Source organism: Ruditapes philippinarum, unplaced genomic scaffold (genome assembly GCF_026571515.1).
Source record: "Ruditapes philippinarum isolate M1 unplaced genomic scaffold, ASM2657151v2 ctg4224_1_1_1_1, whole genome shotgun sequence".
NCBI classification, from domain to species: domain Eukaryota; kingdom Metazoa; phylum Mollusca; class Bivalvia; order Venerida; family Veneridae; genus Ruditapes; species Ruditapes philippinarum.
In genome coordinates, this window is record NW_026860980.1 from 1 (window position 1) to 16533 (window position 16533).

At 35.2% G+C, this 16533-nt stretch overlaps 1 protein-coding gene across 1 annotated transcript in view; it reads right to left on the reverse strand.

Annotated features, from left to right (window-relative positions):
• Positions 1–5836: 5836 nt before the first annotated feature.
• The window catches only part of LOC132714109 (10 kDa heat shock protein, mitochondrial-like), a gene marked incomplete at its 3' end in the record, with an annotated part of 47903 nt that continues 37206 nt past the window's right edge, over positions 5837–16533 (reverse strand). Inside the window, 1 exon segment of the mRNA XM_060696859.1 lies at positions 5837–5926. Within this exon segment, the coding sequence (XP_060552842.1) occupies positions 5837–5926 (90 nt within the window).

The window sequence follows — 16533 nt, forward strand, 5'->3', positions numbered from 1 at the left end:
TTTTTGACAAAATTTTGACGATGGAAATAGTCACTTTTCGCCAGAAATTTATATAGAAAAAACTTTGATAGTATTGGGGCAATAAGTAGTCCCCTACCGGCCTAAAAAAAGTTTTTTAATTTTGTCATACACTCCTGTGGTTTTGCCTTTTAAAGAAAATGAACGTTTTTAAAAATATCAACCCACAAAACATAATAAAAAATTTTGTTATATACAGTAATGTGTTAATTTTCCCATTTTTTTAAGGAAATAATGTTTATAAAACCTTGTATATTATTACGAGGGGGTTTTTAAAGAAACCCTATAAAATAAAAATTGAAGTAAAATCCCAGTTTTCAAAAAAAAATCTAAGTTCAAGGGGAAAAAATCTGGAAAATATTTCTTGCTAGAGTTTTTAAACCTTTTTCCCAAAAGTCGGTGATAATAAAAAATATATATATGAAGCTTTGAAGTAGATACATTTAGGAAATAAAGAAGTTTATTTAAAATAGACAACATTTTTTCCCCTAAAAAAATCAAAGTTCAAGGAGGTAAATACTGATATTTTTTTGTGCTAGAGTTTTATAAAAACCTTGTCACATATTGATGTGGTTGATGACCAGAAAACGTTATATTAAAGTTTTTGAAGTAAACACCTTAAAGAATAAATAACATATATAGTGAAAAAGCTGAAAAAATTAAATCACGAAAATCTTGAAATTTTCAGTATTTGTTGCCATTAGCAACCAGAATTTTCAACATAGGAAGAAAAGAAAAGATGTGCATAATCTCCAGACTGCCATCTCCCATATTTCAAGTTTCATAAAAAAATATTTTCAGTACTTTTTGAGTTATCGCTGGATCCAGTTTATGTGTTAAATTTGCCATATTTTCAGACTCATTGTTGCCATAGCAAACCAGAATTTTCAACATAGGAAGAAAAAAAAAAAGACGGGTGCATAATTTTCCATACTTTTGCCATCTATCCATATAATCAAGTTTCATTAAAAAATTATTTTCAGTACTTTTTTGCGTTATCGCGGGATCCAGTTTTGTGACGGACTGACGGACTGACAGACAGACAGACGGACGGGGGGTAAACCTTAAGTCCCCTCCGTTAAACCGGTAGGGGACTAATAACTGCAAACAAAGCACATCACTGCAAACGTCCAATAAAATTGATGTTGTGTTAACTGTATTGTTACTTAAGCCATATACATGAACTGTAACGGACTCCCTTTTTACATTTAACAATACTTCTTTCTGTCTTTACTGCGATTAGGTTATTATGTAATGATATTTTTCTTCCCTTCATAGTATCTTCATGGTTCAAACTTTTCCAAAGAATATCTGATCTCTAAATAAAAAGTACTTCCTCGAAAAAACAACAAAAAAAACAACATAAATAATAGAACTATAGCTGAATGCGATACAATTAACCCCCACCGATTCCTTGACAGAAGACAACTTTGGAAAGGTGGTTAAGGCCTTTAATGGAATCACTTTAGTGGCACAAATAAATATGCATAAAAAGAAATTATCACTGATGAAAAAAAAACACAAACAAATTGTACAGGTAATAGTATAAAAATATATGGTCAAATCATGTTCGAAACAGATTCATTTTCCCAATGTACTAAAACAAACAAAAGCAGTAAAGTTAAGAAAATAACACAATTATGTCAAAATGTAACCAGGAGTGGAAAAACTTTGCATACTGAGCTTTACTTGTGACCCTTCATATATTATATAGTTTCAGAGTGAATATCTGTTCTAGTTTCAGAAAACATTTAAGTATATTAATGGTTAAATCAGAACATTTTCTAAGCCTAAAGTTGCATAACTTATGTCGTAACTCAATGGAATTGTAGAAAAGTTTGTCATTCTGAGATTTTCATGAAGTGAATATTTGAGCCCAAGTTTGACGAAAGTCTTTCAACTAGTGTAGGATTTATAGAGCAGACACAACAAACTGTCTATTATTTGATTGTTTGAATTTGACCTTCAATTGTGACCTTGACCTTGAGCTGACACATAGGCAACATGGTGTTAAGCCACATCCCCTTGTTGAGGTGAACATTTAAGGGAAAGTTTGAAGAAATCCTTCAATTGTATAGGATTTATAATTTATAAAAACTTGTAACTTAATAATGTATACATTCATTCAGCAGATTTATATCATGTACCAGTAAGTGAATCTTATTTCCTGTTTTATCCCATTAACAGGTTCATATTTCAAAATTAAATTTATCACAAGTTTTCAATTCATTGACTATGTTGACTATATAATCTAATTGTATTTCTTAAAACAAACAGGAGGGCCATAGAAAGCTCACTTGATTATCAGGCTCTTAATGAAATAGGCTGGCTCTTAATGAAATAAGCACTTAATGAAACAATATTGTCAGTGATTTTTTTCCAATTTCAAAAACAACGTGTGGCTTTCTGAAGGGGAAAATTTAACGTGATAAATCAAACAAGAGCACCGCTAAGTTATAAGTTACAAAGTTTTAATATATGTCCGAAAGTATTGGTTTTTTTTTAGTAAGGATAAAGCATTTGTAAGACATTACATGATTAAATAAAGTATTACTTCCTCCAAATAGCAATCCTCCTATAAAGTTTGAATATTGTGGGCCAAATGGAACTTAAGTTATGCTCTGGAAACCGTTTTCATTTTTGAAGTAATAGCGACCTTGAACTTTGACCTTGTGATCCCAAAAGCAATAGGGGTGTTCTTCCCAATATGGACACTAATCTTATGCAGTTTGAACACTATAGGCCAAATAGAAATTAAGTTCTGTTCTGGAAACTGTTTTCAGTTTTAAAGTAATAGTGACCTTGACCTTGTGACCCCAAAATCAATAAGGGTATTCTACACAATGGGGACATTCATCCTATAATTTTGAATTTTGGGGGCCAAATAACCTTAACATCCCAAAAAATTTTTTTGACTTTTAAATCTTTCTTTTTTTCCCCAACACCCCGTTAATTTTGGGTGATTTTGTTAAATTTCCCAAACACTTTTACTAAAAAAAGCGAGACAACAGGGGGACAAAAAATTGCTTATTTCATGTTTAATTTTAATTGTAAATCAAATTGAAATTATTGTATTTGTCAGAGGATCAAACGCACCCTCAAAATAAATTTTTTTTCATTATCACAGGAACTTTGCACCTCTACAGTCAAGAAATTTGGACAAATACGGGAAATTTACTGGATGCAGACCTTCTTTCAAAACTCCAAAATTCACGGGGACCAAACCCCTACCTTTTTCATAAAAGGGGATCAAAAATAAATGAACTACCTAAATTTATTCTGTCCCCAAATTTTATATTCGCGAATAAAAATTTTCACGTTTACCAAAAGGTAACAATTCGCAATTTAATTTTTTGTTTTTTCTTTTTTCCGAAAAAATTTTCGGGGAGAAACCCAGGGGGCCAAAAAAATCCTTTTCCGCTATAAATCTTAAATTGGGTCATTTTGGCGTTTTAAAGGGGATTAACAATAGTAGCCGTTTCTACCCCCCACAATTTTTTCCCAGGGTAAAACAGAGGCCTGCCCCCCTGATGTTATGTTCCAGAAGGATGGACATTGGCTTTCCAAAAAATCTTTGGTAAAACAAAACCCCCATCTTAGTTTTCAAAAAACCCCCTATGTTCGAAATCGGGGATTGGGATTTTGCTTTAAAAAAAAACAGTTTGCGATTTTTATGTGTTTGCTGCCCATAAATTTCAGCCTTTATTGAAAATTAACCAAAGCGGGAATTTTCGCATTCGGTACGTACCAGGGGAGAGGGGAATAACACCCCAAATTTTATAAAATGTGCAGCTCAAAAAAAAGTAAAAAAAGCATTTTAATTGGTTGCAAATGGGGTATCTCCCAAAATTGTTATAAAAAATATAAAAACATAAAAAATTGCCCCTTTCCCTCACAAACCAAGCATGCAAAATGGCAATGAATGCCTTTGCTGTGTAAAACAATCAGAGCTTTCAAAACTCGGGTTAAAAAAACTGATTTTAAAAAAAGGCGATATTGTTTCTAATTTTTAAAAATTAATGAAAAACTTAAAAATGACACCTGCCCGAAGTACCCAAACGATCGGATTGACAAAGGGTACAATTTCATAATGATTAAAAAATGATTTTTTTTTTATGCTATTTGACATAGAGTTTTTTTGATTTTTTTAAATAGTAGTAGTTTTCTTTTGTTTTTTATTGCTTTTTTGGGAAAATTATAACAATTATTTTTCCAACGTGCCCATAAAATTCGAAAATATATCCGGTCAAGTAGCTTCTAAAATACAATTTCTCTCCAATTTATTTGGAAATAGTGCTGACTTATTCGGGCAAACAAATATTCACGCTTCGTGGCCATCCACAAATAAAGTGAATATTAATTGGTCGCGAATATTCGTTGGGTTACAGTAATACCCCCACAAGACTGCTTTGGAAATGAGGATGTTACTAGTAACAGAATACCTTGTAAAAGAATTGAAATATAGAATTATGGTTGTGGGCAATTAAAGATAGTTGTGTTCTTGTATGTTGCATTTCCTTTCAATGTGGTTGGTCATTGATGAAATTTTATTGAGTTACTCTGTAATACAAAATGTAAGTCCAGAAAGACAAGGAAAAGGAACAAAGGGCAATAACTCTATAAATACTGAAGATGGAGTTATAGTTATTGTGCACTGCACTTCCTCTTATTGTGCTTGACCATTGTATGAAGTTGTTTTGAAATCCAACAAGTACCTTTTAAGTTATGCTCCGGACAAGGAAAAGTCTCAAAGGGCAGTAACTCTCTATTTTGTCAAAATGGAGTTATGGCTCTTGTGCACTGCACTTCCTTTTAATGTCCTTGATAACTGTATGAAGTTGTATTGAAATCCACAATTGGATTACTCTGTAATAAGTCCAGAAAGACAAAGAAAAGTAACAAAGTGCAATAACTCTGTAATAAGTCAAGATGGAGTTATCGTTCTTGAGCACTGCACTTCCTCTCAATATGCTTGACCATTGTATGAAGTTATATTGAATTCTATCCATAGTCTTCAAGTTATGCTCTGGACAAAAAAGCAATGAAAAGTAACAAAGGGCAATAACTTTGTAATTAGTAAAGATAGAGTTATGGTTCTTGTGCATTGCACTTCCCCTTATTGTGCTTGACCATTGTATGAAGTTTTTGAATTCCAACAGTAGTTTACAAGTTATGCCCCGGACAAGGAAATGTAACAAAGGGCAATAACTCTGTAATTAGTCAAGATAGAGTTATGGTTCTTGTGCACTGCAATTCCTCTCATTGTGCTTGACCATTGTATGTAGTTATATTGAATTCCAACCATTAGTCTTCAAGTTATGCTCTGGACAAAGAAAATGCAACGGACGTCTGGACCGACCGACTGATCACCAGGTGACTACTATATACCCCCCCAAACTTCGTTTTCAGGAGCATAATAATGACTCCATAAATATTGCTGAGTATAAGTGTTTGCTTCCTGTATGATTCAAGCAGTGTACAAGTAGTCAGACTGCTTGAATTAGATGTTAGACATCTTGAATAAATGGTTCGACCCCTTAAATTTGTGGTTTGATCCCCATTTTTAATGTACCTGCATCCTTTGGGCCCCTGATGTTCACAGGGCAAAAATATGACCCAAATTTTGACATCAAAAATGAAAACCACTTTTGAGATGACATCAACAATCCTTAAAGCTAACACTGACTGACTCAGGGGAGCTAACAAATCACATCCATCTATATAATTGTTAAAAATTTAACAGGACATAGGTAAAATCTCAAAGAAAGCACTAGCAAACAGTACATACTTATTAAGCTGGGTAAAATGCAATGTTTACCTTGTCTTCCAGTACAACCTTGGTTCCACCATATTCTGGCAACATGACTTTATCTCCAACAGTTACTGAAACTGGCACCACCGCTCCATCCTATAAATAATAACAATAATGATAATAACTAGAAGGGTTTTTGTCACAAAAACATATGTCTCCCAAAACTATGGATTGTCACTCATGTAAAGTTTCAATGAAATCCCACCAGTAGCTTGACCTATGAAAGCCAGACAAGATTTTTTTTTATTGCTTCAACAGCCATTTTGTGCAGCAAAGCTGAACGTGCCAGTCTTGTGCACAACAAGGGATATTTTATTAACCTAAAAAGTTTTTGAAACACAAATTTACCTGGAAGTCGGGGCAAAATTTTTTCAATTTTTAGCCTACAGCCCTTTTTGCATGAAGAGAAAGTCCTGGATGTTTAAAGGCCGTATTGCAAACTAGGAGGTACTGACACTCCGTAAATTTGTTTAAAACCCCCAGTATTTTCCTTAATGGGGGACAAGCTAAAGAGGCAACACCGGACAGACGGCAAAGGCAAAAACAATGCCTCCCAAAATTTTTGAAGACATAATATTAAGAGCACTGTAGAAATTTATTTCAAATTATCACATAAACTGCCGTGCAGTAGTGTTACATCGCAGGAGTGTCAATATCCTCTTTTTAACAATAGGGCCAAGATGGCCCTAGATCACTCACCTGACCCATCAAAGTCATCAGAGCCATTTCTTAGACAAGCATTCTGACCAAGTTTGGTGACAATTGAGTCAAAAATGTAACCACTGGAGTGTTAACAAGGTTTTTCCATATTTGGGCAGTGGAACCTAGTGTTTGACCCCAGGTGACCCACATTTGAACTTGACCTAGAAATCATGAAAACAAACTTGCAGACCAATTTCCAGAATAGAAGCCACTAGAGAGTTAACAAGATTTTTTCTATTTTTAGCTCCTGTGACCTAGTTTTTCATCCTAAATAACCCATGTTCAAACTCATATAAGCAATTAACTAAACAAGCATCCTGACCAAGTTTGATGACAACTGAGTTGAAACTGATACCACTAGTCAAGAGTGTAAACATTTGGGCAGTGTGACCCATATTAAAACAGCCTAGAAATCATCAAAACAAACTTTCAGACCAATTTCAAGGATATTTGGATCAAAACAGTAGCTACTTAAGTGTTAACAAGATTTTCCTATTTTTAGTTCCTTTGACCTAGTTTTTTATCTGAAATGATAATCCAAGCAAGTACTTAGAAAAGCATTCTGACAAAGTTTGATGATTGTGGCATAAATGTGACTACATGAGTGTTAACAAGGTTTTTCCATATTTGGGCAGAGTGACCTAATTTTACACCCTACATGACCCATATTCGAATTTCACCTAGAAAACATCAAAACAAACTTTCAGAACAATTTCAAGGATATTACTGATTGCTCCAGTAGTTTATGAGGAGTAGTCCAGACAAGCTTTTGAGTATCGGGCAACACACAGAAAAAAACACCTTTTTATCAAAGGGCTAAAACTCGGCCAAAAGATCACTCAACCAGAAAACACGTGCAATATGCGCAAGGACTTAAGCTACAGATCAATCCTGTAAAGTTTCATTGAAATTGCACTAGTGGTATATTTAACAACATTTATTAAAATTTCTTTAAAAAGAAATGTTAATTTTGAAAGAAAATAATGATATGTACGAAATGATACGACACAGTTGAAAAGATAACATGATATGACACAGTTGTATTTTCATTCATTGTAAGCTGCTTATTGGTTTAGCTATTGAATTATGTGTTAAGGAGGCTAGAAACTTCAAACATCAATTTTGTGATGCAAATTTTCAATATTCCAGGGTAACCTGGACTCTGTATCAATACGGAATGACCTTTGTTTAAAAAAAAGAGTAAGAATTACAAATTTTGAAGAAAAAAAACAAGAACGTGTTTGTTAAACACAAAAGGCCCCCCACCCCGATTCTTGTAAGTAGCAATATTTCAAAAAGTGTTTACCCATTCACTCAGTTATGGACAGAAATATTGCCCTAGAACTGTGTCCAAAGGACACTGATGCCCCCACTGACAACATATAAATGGTATATACACGCCTACTAAATGGTGGCTCTTTCACATTTTGGTGATCTGTTTAAATGAGAGCCATCGACACTTCCGTTACAGAGCCCTCGATGAAAACAAGGCTGAAAAAGGTAAGAAATTTTAGTAAAAATATCAATTTAAAAAGATCATGCTTGTTTTTCAAAAATCGAAGAATGTCATGCCATGTAGAACATTTTTCTCATCATGTTAGGTGCCGTTTCGATAAGAAATACCCTGAAATGACGTTGCTAGAACTTTCACCAAATATAACATCGTTGGTTTTCTTTTACGAGGAAACACATTTTGAGTGATTTCCCTACAGTAAAGTAGATGCTGGCCCACTTAATCGTGCATATAGCATTGTCCCAACTTCCTCTTTGGACCAACACAGAGAATAACTTACAGAGCTTTGTTGAGAACCAAATAATCACATTTTAATTATTGTGATCTAGCCATTGACAAGGTGCTGGCGCCATCGGCAATGTGAATGAGCCCTCGAAAATGTGATGGAGCCAACACTAGTCTACCATTCATTTTGTGATAATATGATCGAGTGTAAGCCGTTATGATACCTAAATATTATATGAATCGTATCACTGGGTTGACATATTAAAATAAATTACGCGATTTGATTATTTGAATTCATTAAAATTGAAGAAAAACTTCTTTGTATAAAATATTAACAAATAAGGCACACAGAAATAGTTTTTGACTTTTAGTCTGTAAGTTTCAGTTTTTAGTTTTAAAATATATGTCAATTTCAGGTGAAATAGTCGAAATGAATAAGGGGATACACACTTTTATTTGTTTGGGTCGTCAGACCAAACAAATAATGGTAGCGAAATTTCAGATTCTAATGTTGTTAATTGCAAATGCCGAAAGTAGTCCACTTTTTTGAAGTGGTTACTTCCCTTTATATGTAACACTAACGCCGAAAAATTCAGGGGAGATCACTGTGTAAAGATGGTCAAAGACAGGCACATCTATATTCAAGCAAAATAATTCCCGAATGGTCGATTATTTCTAATATTGTTTTATTGTATTTTTTGATCGAAAATAAGTAAATACAAAGCGGACATTCAATCTCTGACACAGAAGTTTATGACAAACCTAACAACAAGTAGTTCTCAAAACAGCTTTAAACTAGACCTATCACTGAAGGTGATTAATACCCCCACCAGCAACTTGAACTTTTTGAAAAAAAAGTAGTCTGAAGAAAAATTTGAACACAAACTATCAACTGTGTACAAAGAAATATTTCAATTAATTGTAATCGCAACTGGGGTCTCGAAATAAGCTTGCTATACACCAAGTTTGATTACAATATCTCATTCCTAACTCTAGTTATTGTCCGGAAACCTTTTTTTCTATTTTTAGTAACACTGTAATGGTGACCTTGACCCTAGGGGGTCCAAATGCAATACCAACCCAGGTCTTCATATAAGCTTCCTATACACCAAATTAGATTACAATATCTCATTCCAAACTCTTAGTTATTGTCGGAAAACCATTTTTCTAATTTTCTTAACAGTGACCTTGACCCAAGGGGGCCCAAATGCAATACCAACCCAGGTCTTCATATAAGCTTGCTATACACCAAGTTTGATAACAATATCTCATTCCTAACTCTAGTTATTGTCCAGAAACCATTTTTCTATTTTTCTTAAAGGTGACCTTGACCTTGACCCCAGGGGGCCCAAATGCAATACCAACCAAGGTCTTCATATAAGCTTGCTATACGCCAAGTTTGATAACAATATCTCATTCCTAACTCTAGTTATTGTCCGGAAACCATTTTTCTATTTTTAGTAACGGTGACCTTGACCTTGACCCCAGGGGGCCCAAATGCAATACCAACCCAGGTCTTCATATTAGCTTGCTATACACCAAGTTTGATTACAGTATCTCATTCCTAAGTCAAGTTATTGTCTGGAAACCATTTTTCTATTTTTCAGTAACGGTGACCTTGACCCCAGGGGGCCCAAATGCAATACCAACCAAGGTCTTCATATAAGCTTGCTATACACCAAGTTTGATTACAGTATCTCATTCCTAAATCAAGTTATTGTCCGGAAACCATTTTTTTCTATTTTTAGTAACGGTGACCTTGACCTTGACCCCAGGGGGCCCAAATGCAATACCAACCCAGGTCTTCATATAAGCTTGCTATACGCCAAGTTTGATAAAAATATCTCATTCCTAACTCTAGTTATTGTCCGGAAACCATTTTTCTATTTTTAGTAACAGTGACCTTGACCTTGACCCCAGGGGGTCCAAATGCAATACCAACCAGAGTTTCCACATAAGGTTGCTATATACCAAGTTTGATTACAATACCTCATTCCAAACTCTAGTTATCGTCCGGAAACCATGATGTGGACCGACCGACCGACCGACAAGCTGACTCCTATATACCCCCCCTAAACTTCGTTTGTGGGGGTATAACTAGCGATTTAAAAGAAAGAAATGTTTTTATTTTGTTACAAGTATCCAACAAATTACAACGATTAAAAGTTTAAAAATAGCGTTGGCTTATAGAATTGTCAATAAATGCACAATCACAAATTACGCGGATGAATATGATTTTATCAATGAAAATACTATTTTTAGCGATGTTGATTACCGAATACTACACAAACCGAGTAGTGGAATATATAGATTCTACATGTTGGACTGTTTGGGCGAGAAGATTTTCGATAAATTATTTACTTCAATTTTAAACAACAGGTTTATCCTAAACAAAATACCTCGAAATTAATAAGGATTACAAACCCGAAATGCAATGGAAGTTCTCAATTTGGAATGACTTGATGTTATTCAGTCATTATTTGTATAACTTCTCCGTGGTACAGGGGTAACGCGCTCGCTTAGTAAGTGAGAGGTCTGGAGTTCAAATCCCAGTAGAGGAAACTTTTTTTTTTAAATTCTTTTTTAAGTGTCATGATATGCAAGGATAAAGTGTGGCTGTCGTAAAAAATGAACATAAATGATTTATTGATGCAACTCTAGTTATGTAGAATTCCGTATGTATCAAACTCTGGTGCCTAGCAAAATGAATTATAATAAAAAACAAGATTGCATTTGAGAAAAATGCTATGCCACCGCATGGTTCAAATTTCATAGCTGTACATCAAAGGACAAGAAAGTAGGTCACATCATCAAAATCTAGGTCACCTGATATCAAAGTTCAATTTTACAACTAAAACTGTGCACATGGTCAAAATGTCATTGCTTGTACATCAAAGGACAAAAAGTAGGTCACTGTCCCCTTGGGCAAGGCATAATTTTGACCCAAGGGTTTAATTCAAAACAATTTTGATGCAGGTCCACCAAACAACATTTCAAGTCAAATATCTAAGCTATAGCTTTCTCCCATTCAGAAAACATTTGTTTTATTTTCTGTTTTTACTATGTGTACATAATGAGAATCACTGCCCCGGGCAGGGCCAATTTTTGACACCAGGGGAAAATTTTGAACAACTTTGGTAGAGGACCTATAAATGATATCAAAGCTCTATGCCGTGTACCTTCAGACAAAAATACTTTTTATTTTTTCACTATATGTACATAATGAAAATCAATGACCCCGGGGCGGAACCAATTTTCACCCCAGGGCTATAATTTGAACAATCTTGCAAGAGGTTCACTACACAATGTTTCATGCAAAATATCTTAACTCTAGCCTTTGTAAATTTAGAGAAGATGATTTTTTAAGTTTTTACTATATATATATAAGGAAAACCTATGGCCACCGGGGGCGGGGCTAATTTTGACACAAGAGGCAAAATTTGAATAACTTTTGTAGAGTACCTTTAGATGATATTATTTAACAAATATTAAAGCTCTAAGCCTTGTACCTTCAGACAATAAGATTTATTTATTTTTTACTATATGTATATATTGAAATCAATGACCCCAAGGGCGGGGGCAATTTTGACCCTAGGACTATAATTTGAACAATCTTGCTAGAGGTTTACTACACAATGTTTCATGCAAAATATCTAACCTCTAGCATTTGTCAATTGCTAGAAGAATTTTTTTTTAAGTTTTTACTATAAGTTTTTACTATATACATATAAAGAAAACCAATGACCCCCGGGGCGAGCCGATTTTGACCCCAGGGCTATAATTTGAACAATCTTGGTAGAGGTCTACCAGACGATGCCTTATGCAAAATATCTAAGCTCTAGGCATTTTGGGTTTTTACAAGAAGGTATTTTAAGTTTTTACTATATGTACATAGTGAAAATCAATGACCCCCGGGGCGGGGCCAATTTTGACCCCAGGGCTTTAATTTGAACAATCTTGTTAGAGGTCTACCAGACAATGCCTTATGCAAAATATCTAAGCTCTAGGCCTTTTGGGTCTTTACAAGAAGATTTTTTAAATTTTTTTAATTCCTTTTGGTTGCCATGGCAACCAGATTTCTGCATGGAATTAAATTCTTTGAACAACTTTGGAAGCCCTTCACCCAAGGAACAATCCTGCCAAGTTTGGTTGAAATTGGACTCGTGGTTTTTCACAAGAAGATTTTTTAAGTTCACTATATAACCTATATAACACACACACAAACACACACACAAACACACGCACACACACACACAGGTGAATCGCTATATGCCACCGCATCGCAGATGCTGCGGTGGCATAAAAATAAACTTATACAGGAAAATACATACAGATATACAGTACGATTTAGATTGCAAAGATCAGAAAATACCACAGAACTTGCAGCCCTTTGATTCTTTATAAATATACATGCTTATAGTAAGCTCCAGGATTATTTACATCTGTGTTAAACAACAGTTAAAGTCGTTACAAGCCCTAATTTAGATCGAATAATATGGTTTTCTTCAGGCCGTTCACATATAAATTCACCGTGGCTGAAGGGTTTTCACGCTCGCTTAGGAAGTGAGAGGCCTGGAGTTCAAATCCCAGTAAAGGCAACTCATTTTTTTTCAAATTGTTTAAGTCAAATAAACATTGGATTGAATATCAGTGTTGCAATCAGTCTTATAGCCAATTTACTACAATTAAAACGCTGGAAAGCATTGGTGAGACCCAAACAAATTCAGCGCCTTCTGTGCTTTGATTTTTTATGTGATGTGTGTGGAAAGACGTACGCCAATAAGGCCAGGGTTAAATTTCATATAAAAACTATCATGAGCAGGCGGCGACCAGTAAATTATGTGGTATATGACTGATGGGCGATACACAACACCATCATTCTTCTCTTAAAAGGCACGTTGAACATGTATATACACAGAAAGGGGAACTTGTGTGCACGATTGAAGACAGGACGGACCACATATGTAAAAAAGCCTCTGAACTACAGAACTGTTTGGTACAATACTTGCATGTGTGGTTCTTCTTTTTACTTTTTCCACATCTTTGGAGGTGTCGTTTTAAGTTGTGTTTATAAGCAAAATTTTTCTCACACTTCCCACAATTCAGCTTATTGACATTGTGTTTTTTTCCGTATGCGGTCTTTCTTTGTGTAGAATGAACTATTGCATTCTTCAATCGTGCACACACCTTCCCCTTTCTGTGTATATACACGTTCAATGTGCCTTTTAAGGGAAGATGGTGTTGCATATTGCCCATCACATAATTATACCACATAATTTACTGGTCGCCGCCTGCTCATGATAGTTTTTATATGAAATTTAACCCTGGCCTTATTGGCGTACGTCTTTCCACACACATCATGTGATAATCTTTTTTGTGTCCCCTTATTCATGTCGAGATTCCACCCGAAATTTACATTAATTTCATAATTAAAAACTGAAACTATATCGACTAAAAAATCAAAAACTATTTCTGTGTGCCTAAAATGTTTATATTTGATACAAAGAGGTTTTACTTCAATTTTAATGAATTTGAATAATCAAATCGCGTATTTTACTTCAATATGTCAACCAAGTGATTCGATGCACATATAATAACGGTAACACTCGATCATATTATCACAAAATGAATGATAGACTAGTGTTGGCTCAATCACATTTTCGAGGGCTCATCCACATTGCCGATGGCGCCAGCACCTTGTCGATGGCTCGATCACAATAATAAAAATGTGATTATTTGGTTTTCAACTAAGTCATGTAAGCAATTTTTTGTGTTGGTCCAAAGAGGAAGTTGGGACAATGCTATATGCACGATTAAGTGGGCCAGCATCTACTTTACTGTAGGGAAATCACTCAAAATGTGTCTCCTCGTAAAAGAAAACCAATGGTGTTATATTTGGTAAAAGTTTTAGCAACGTCATTTCAGGGTATTTCTTATCGAAACGGCACCTAACATGATGAGAAAAATGTTCTACATGGCATGACATTCTTCGATTTTTGAAAAACAAGCATGATCTTTTTAAATTGATATTTTTACTAAAATTTCTTACCTTTTTCAGCCTTGTTTTCATCGAGGGCTCTGCAACGGAAGTGTCGATGGCTCTCATTTAAACAGATCACCAAAATGTGGAAGAGCCACCGTTAAGTAGGCGTGATATAGTGAAACAAGAGGGCCATGATGGCCCTAGATCGCTCACCTGAATTATCAAACTCATCCAAACAATTACCTAGACAAGCATTCTGACCAAGTCTCATGACAGGTGAGTCAAAAATGTGACCACTACAGTGTTAACAAGGATTATCCATATTTGAGCAGTGCGACCTAGTTTTTTACCCAGGTGACACATATTCAAACTTGACCTAGAAATCATCAAAAACAAAACTTTCAGACCAATTTCCAGGATACTTGGATCAAAACAGTAGCAACTAGAGTGTTAACAAGATTTTTCTATTTTTAGCTCTGGTGACCTAGTTTCACATGCGATTTCGAACTCATCCAAGCAATTACCTAGACAAGCATTCTGACCAAGTTTGATGATAATGGAGTCGAAAATGTGACCACTAGAATGTTAACAAGGTTTTTCCATATTTGGGCGGTGTGACCTAGTTTTTCATCCAAGATGACCCATGTTCGATCTTGACTTAGAAATCATCAAAACAAACTTTCAGACCAATTAACAGAATATTTGGATCACAACAGTAGCCACTAGAGTGTTAACAATATTTTTCTATTTTTAGCTCCTGTGACCTAGTTTTTCATCCGAGATGTCCCATGTTCGATTTATTCCCAGCAATGACCTAGACAAGTTTCCTGACCAAGTTTGATGACATTGAGTCAAAATTGTGACCACTAGAGTGTTAACAGGTTTTTCTATTTTTAGCTCCTGTGACCTAGTTTTTCATCCGAGATGACCCATGTTCGAATCATCCGAGTTATTACCTAGACAAGCATCTTGATCAAGTTTGATGATGATTGATGCAAAAATGTGACCGCTAAAGTGTTAACAAGGTTTTTCTATTTTTAGCTCCGGTGACCTACTTTTTCATCCGAGATGACCCATGTTCGAACTCATCCAAGCTAATCAACTAGATAAGCATCCTGACCAAGTTTGATGATGATTGATGCAAAAATGTGACCGCTAGAGTGTTAACAAGGTTTTTCTATTTTATAGCTCCGGTGACCTAGTTTTTTCATCCGAGATGACCCATATTCGAACTCATCCGAGCTATTATCTAAACAAGCATCCTGACAAAGTTTGATGATGATTGGGTCAAAAAATGTGACCACTAGAGTGGTCACAAGGTTTTTCTATTTTAGCTCCTGTGACCTAGTTTTTCATCAGAGATGACCCATGTTCGAACTCATCCAAGCAATTGACTAGACAAGCATTCTGACCAAGTTTTGATGATGATTGGTTCAAAAATGTGACCACTAGAGTGTTCACTAAGGTTTTTCTATTTATAGCTCCTGTGACCTACTTTTTCATCCGAGATGACCCATGTTCAAACTCATCCGAGCTATCACCTAGACAAACATCCTGACCAAGTTTGATGAAGATTGGGTCAAAAATGTGACCTCTAGAGTGTTCACAAGGTTTTTCTATTTTTAGCTCTTGTGACCTAGTTTTTCATCTGAGATGACCCATGTTCGAACTCATCCGAGCTTTCAACTAGATAAGCATCCTGACCAAGTTTGATGATGATCGAGGCAAAAATGCGACCGCTAGAGTGTTCACAAGCAATTGTGGACGGCCGGACGGACGACTGACGACGGACATTCATCGATCCTAAAAGCTCACCCTGAGCAAGCTCAGGTGAGCTAAAAATCAACAAAGGGCCATAATTCTATAAAATTTTGTCGCAGCAAAAATTCCTTCCTTTACTGCCATCTATACATTAGGGTTGTTCATCCCTGGAAGTTTAAGCAAAATCTGCCATCCGGTTTAAGAGGAATTGCGTTCACAAAATTTCTATATGGTATGTAGTGAAAAATCAACAAAGGGCCATAATTCTATTAAATTTGGTCGCAGAAAAAAATTCCTCCTTTACTACCATCTACACATTAAGGTTGTTCATCCCTGGAAGTATTAGCAAAATCTGCCATCCGGTTTAAGAGGAGTTGCTTTCACAAAATTTCTATATGGTATATATAGTGAAAAAATCAACTAAAGGCCATAATTCTGTTAAATATGGTCGCAGCAAAAATTCTTTCCTTTACTGCCATCTACACATTACGGTTGTTCATCCCTGGAAATTTAATCAAA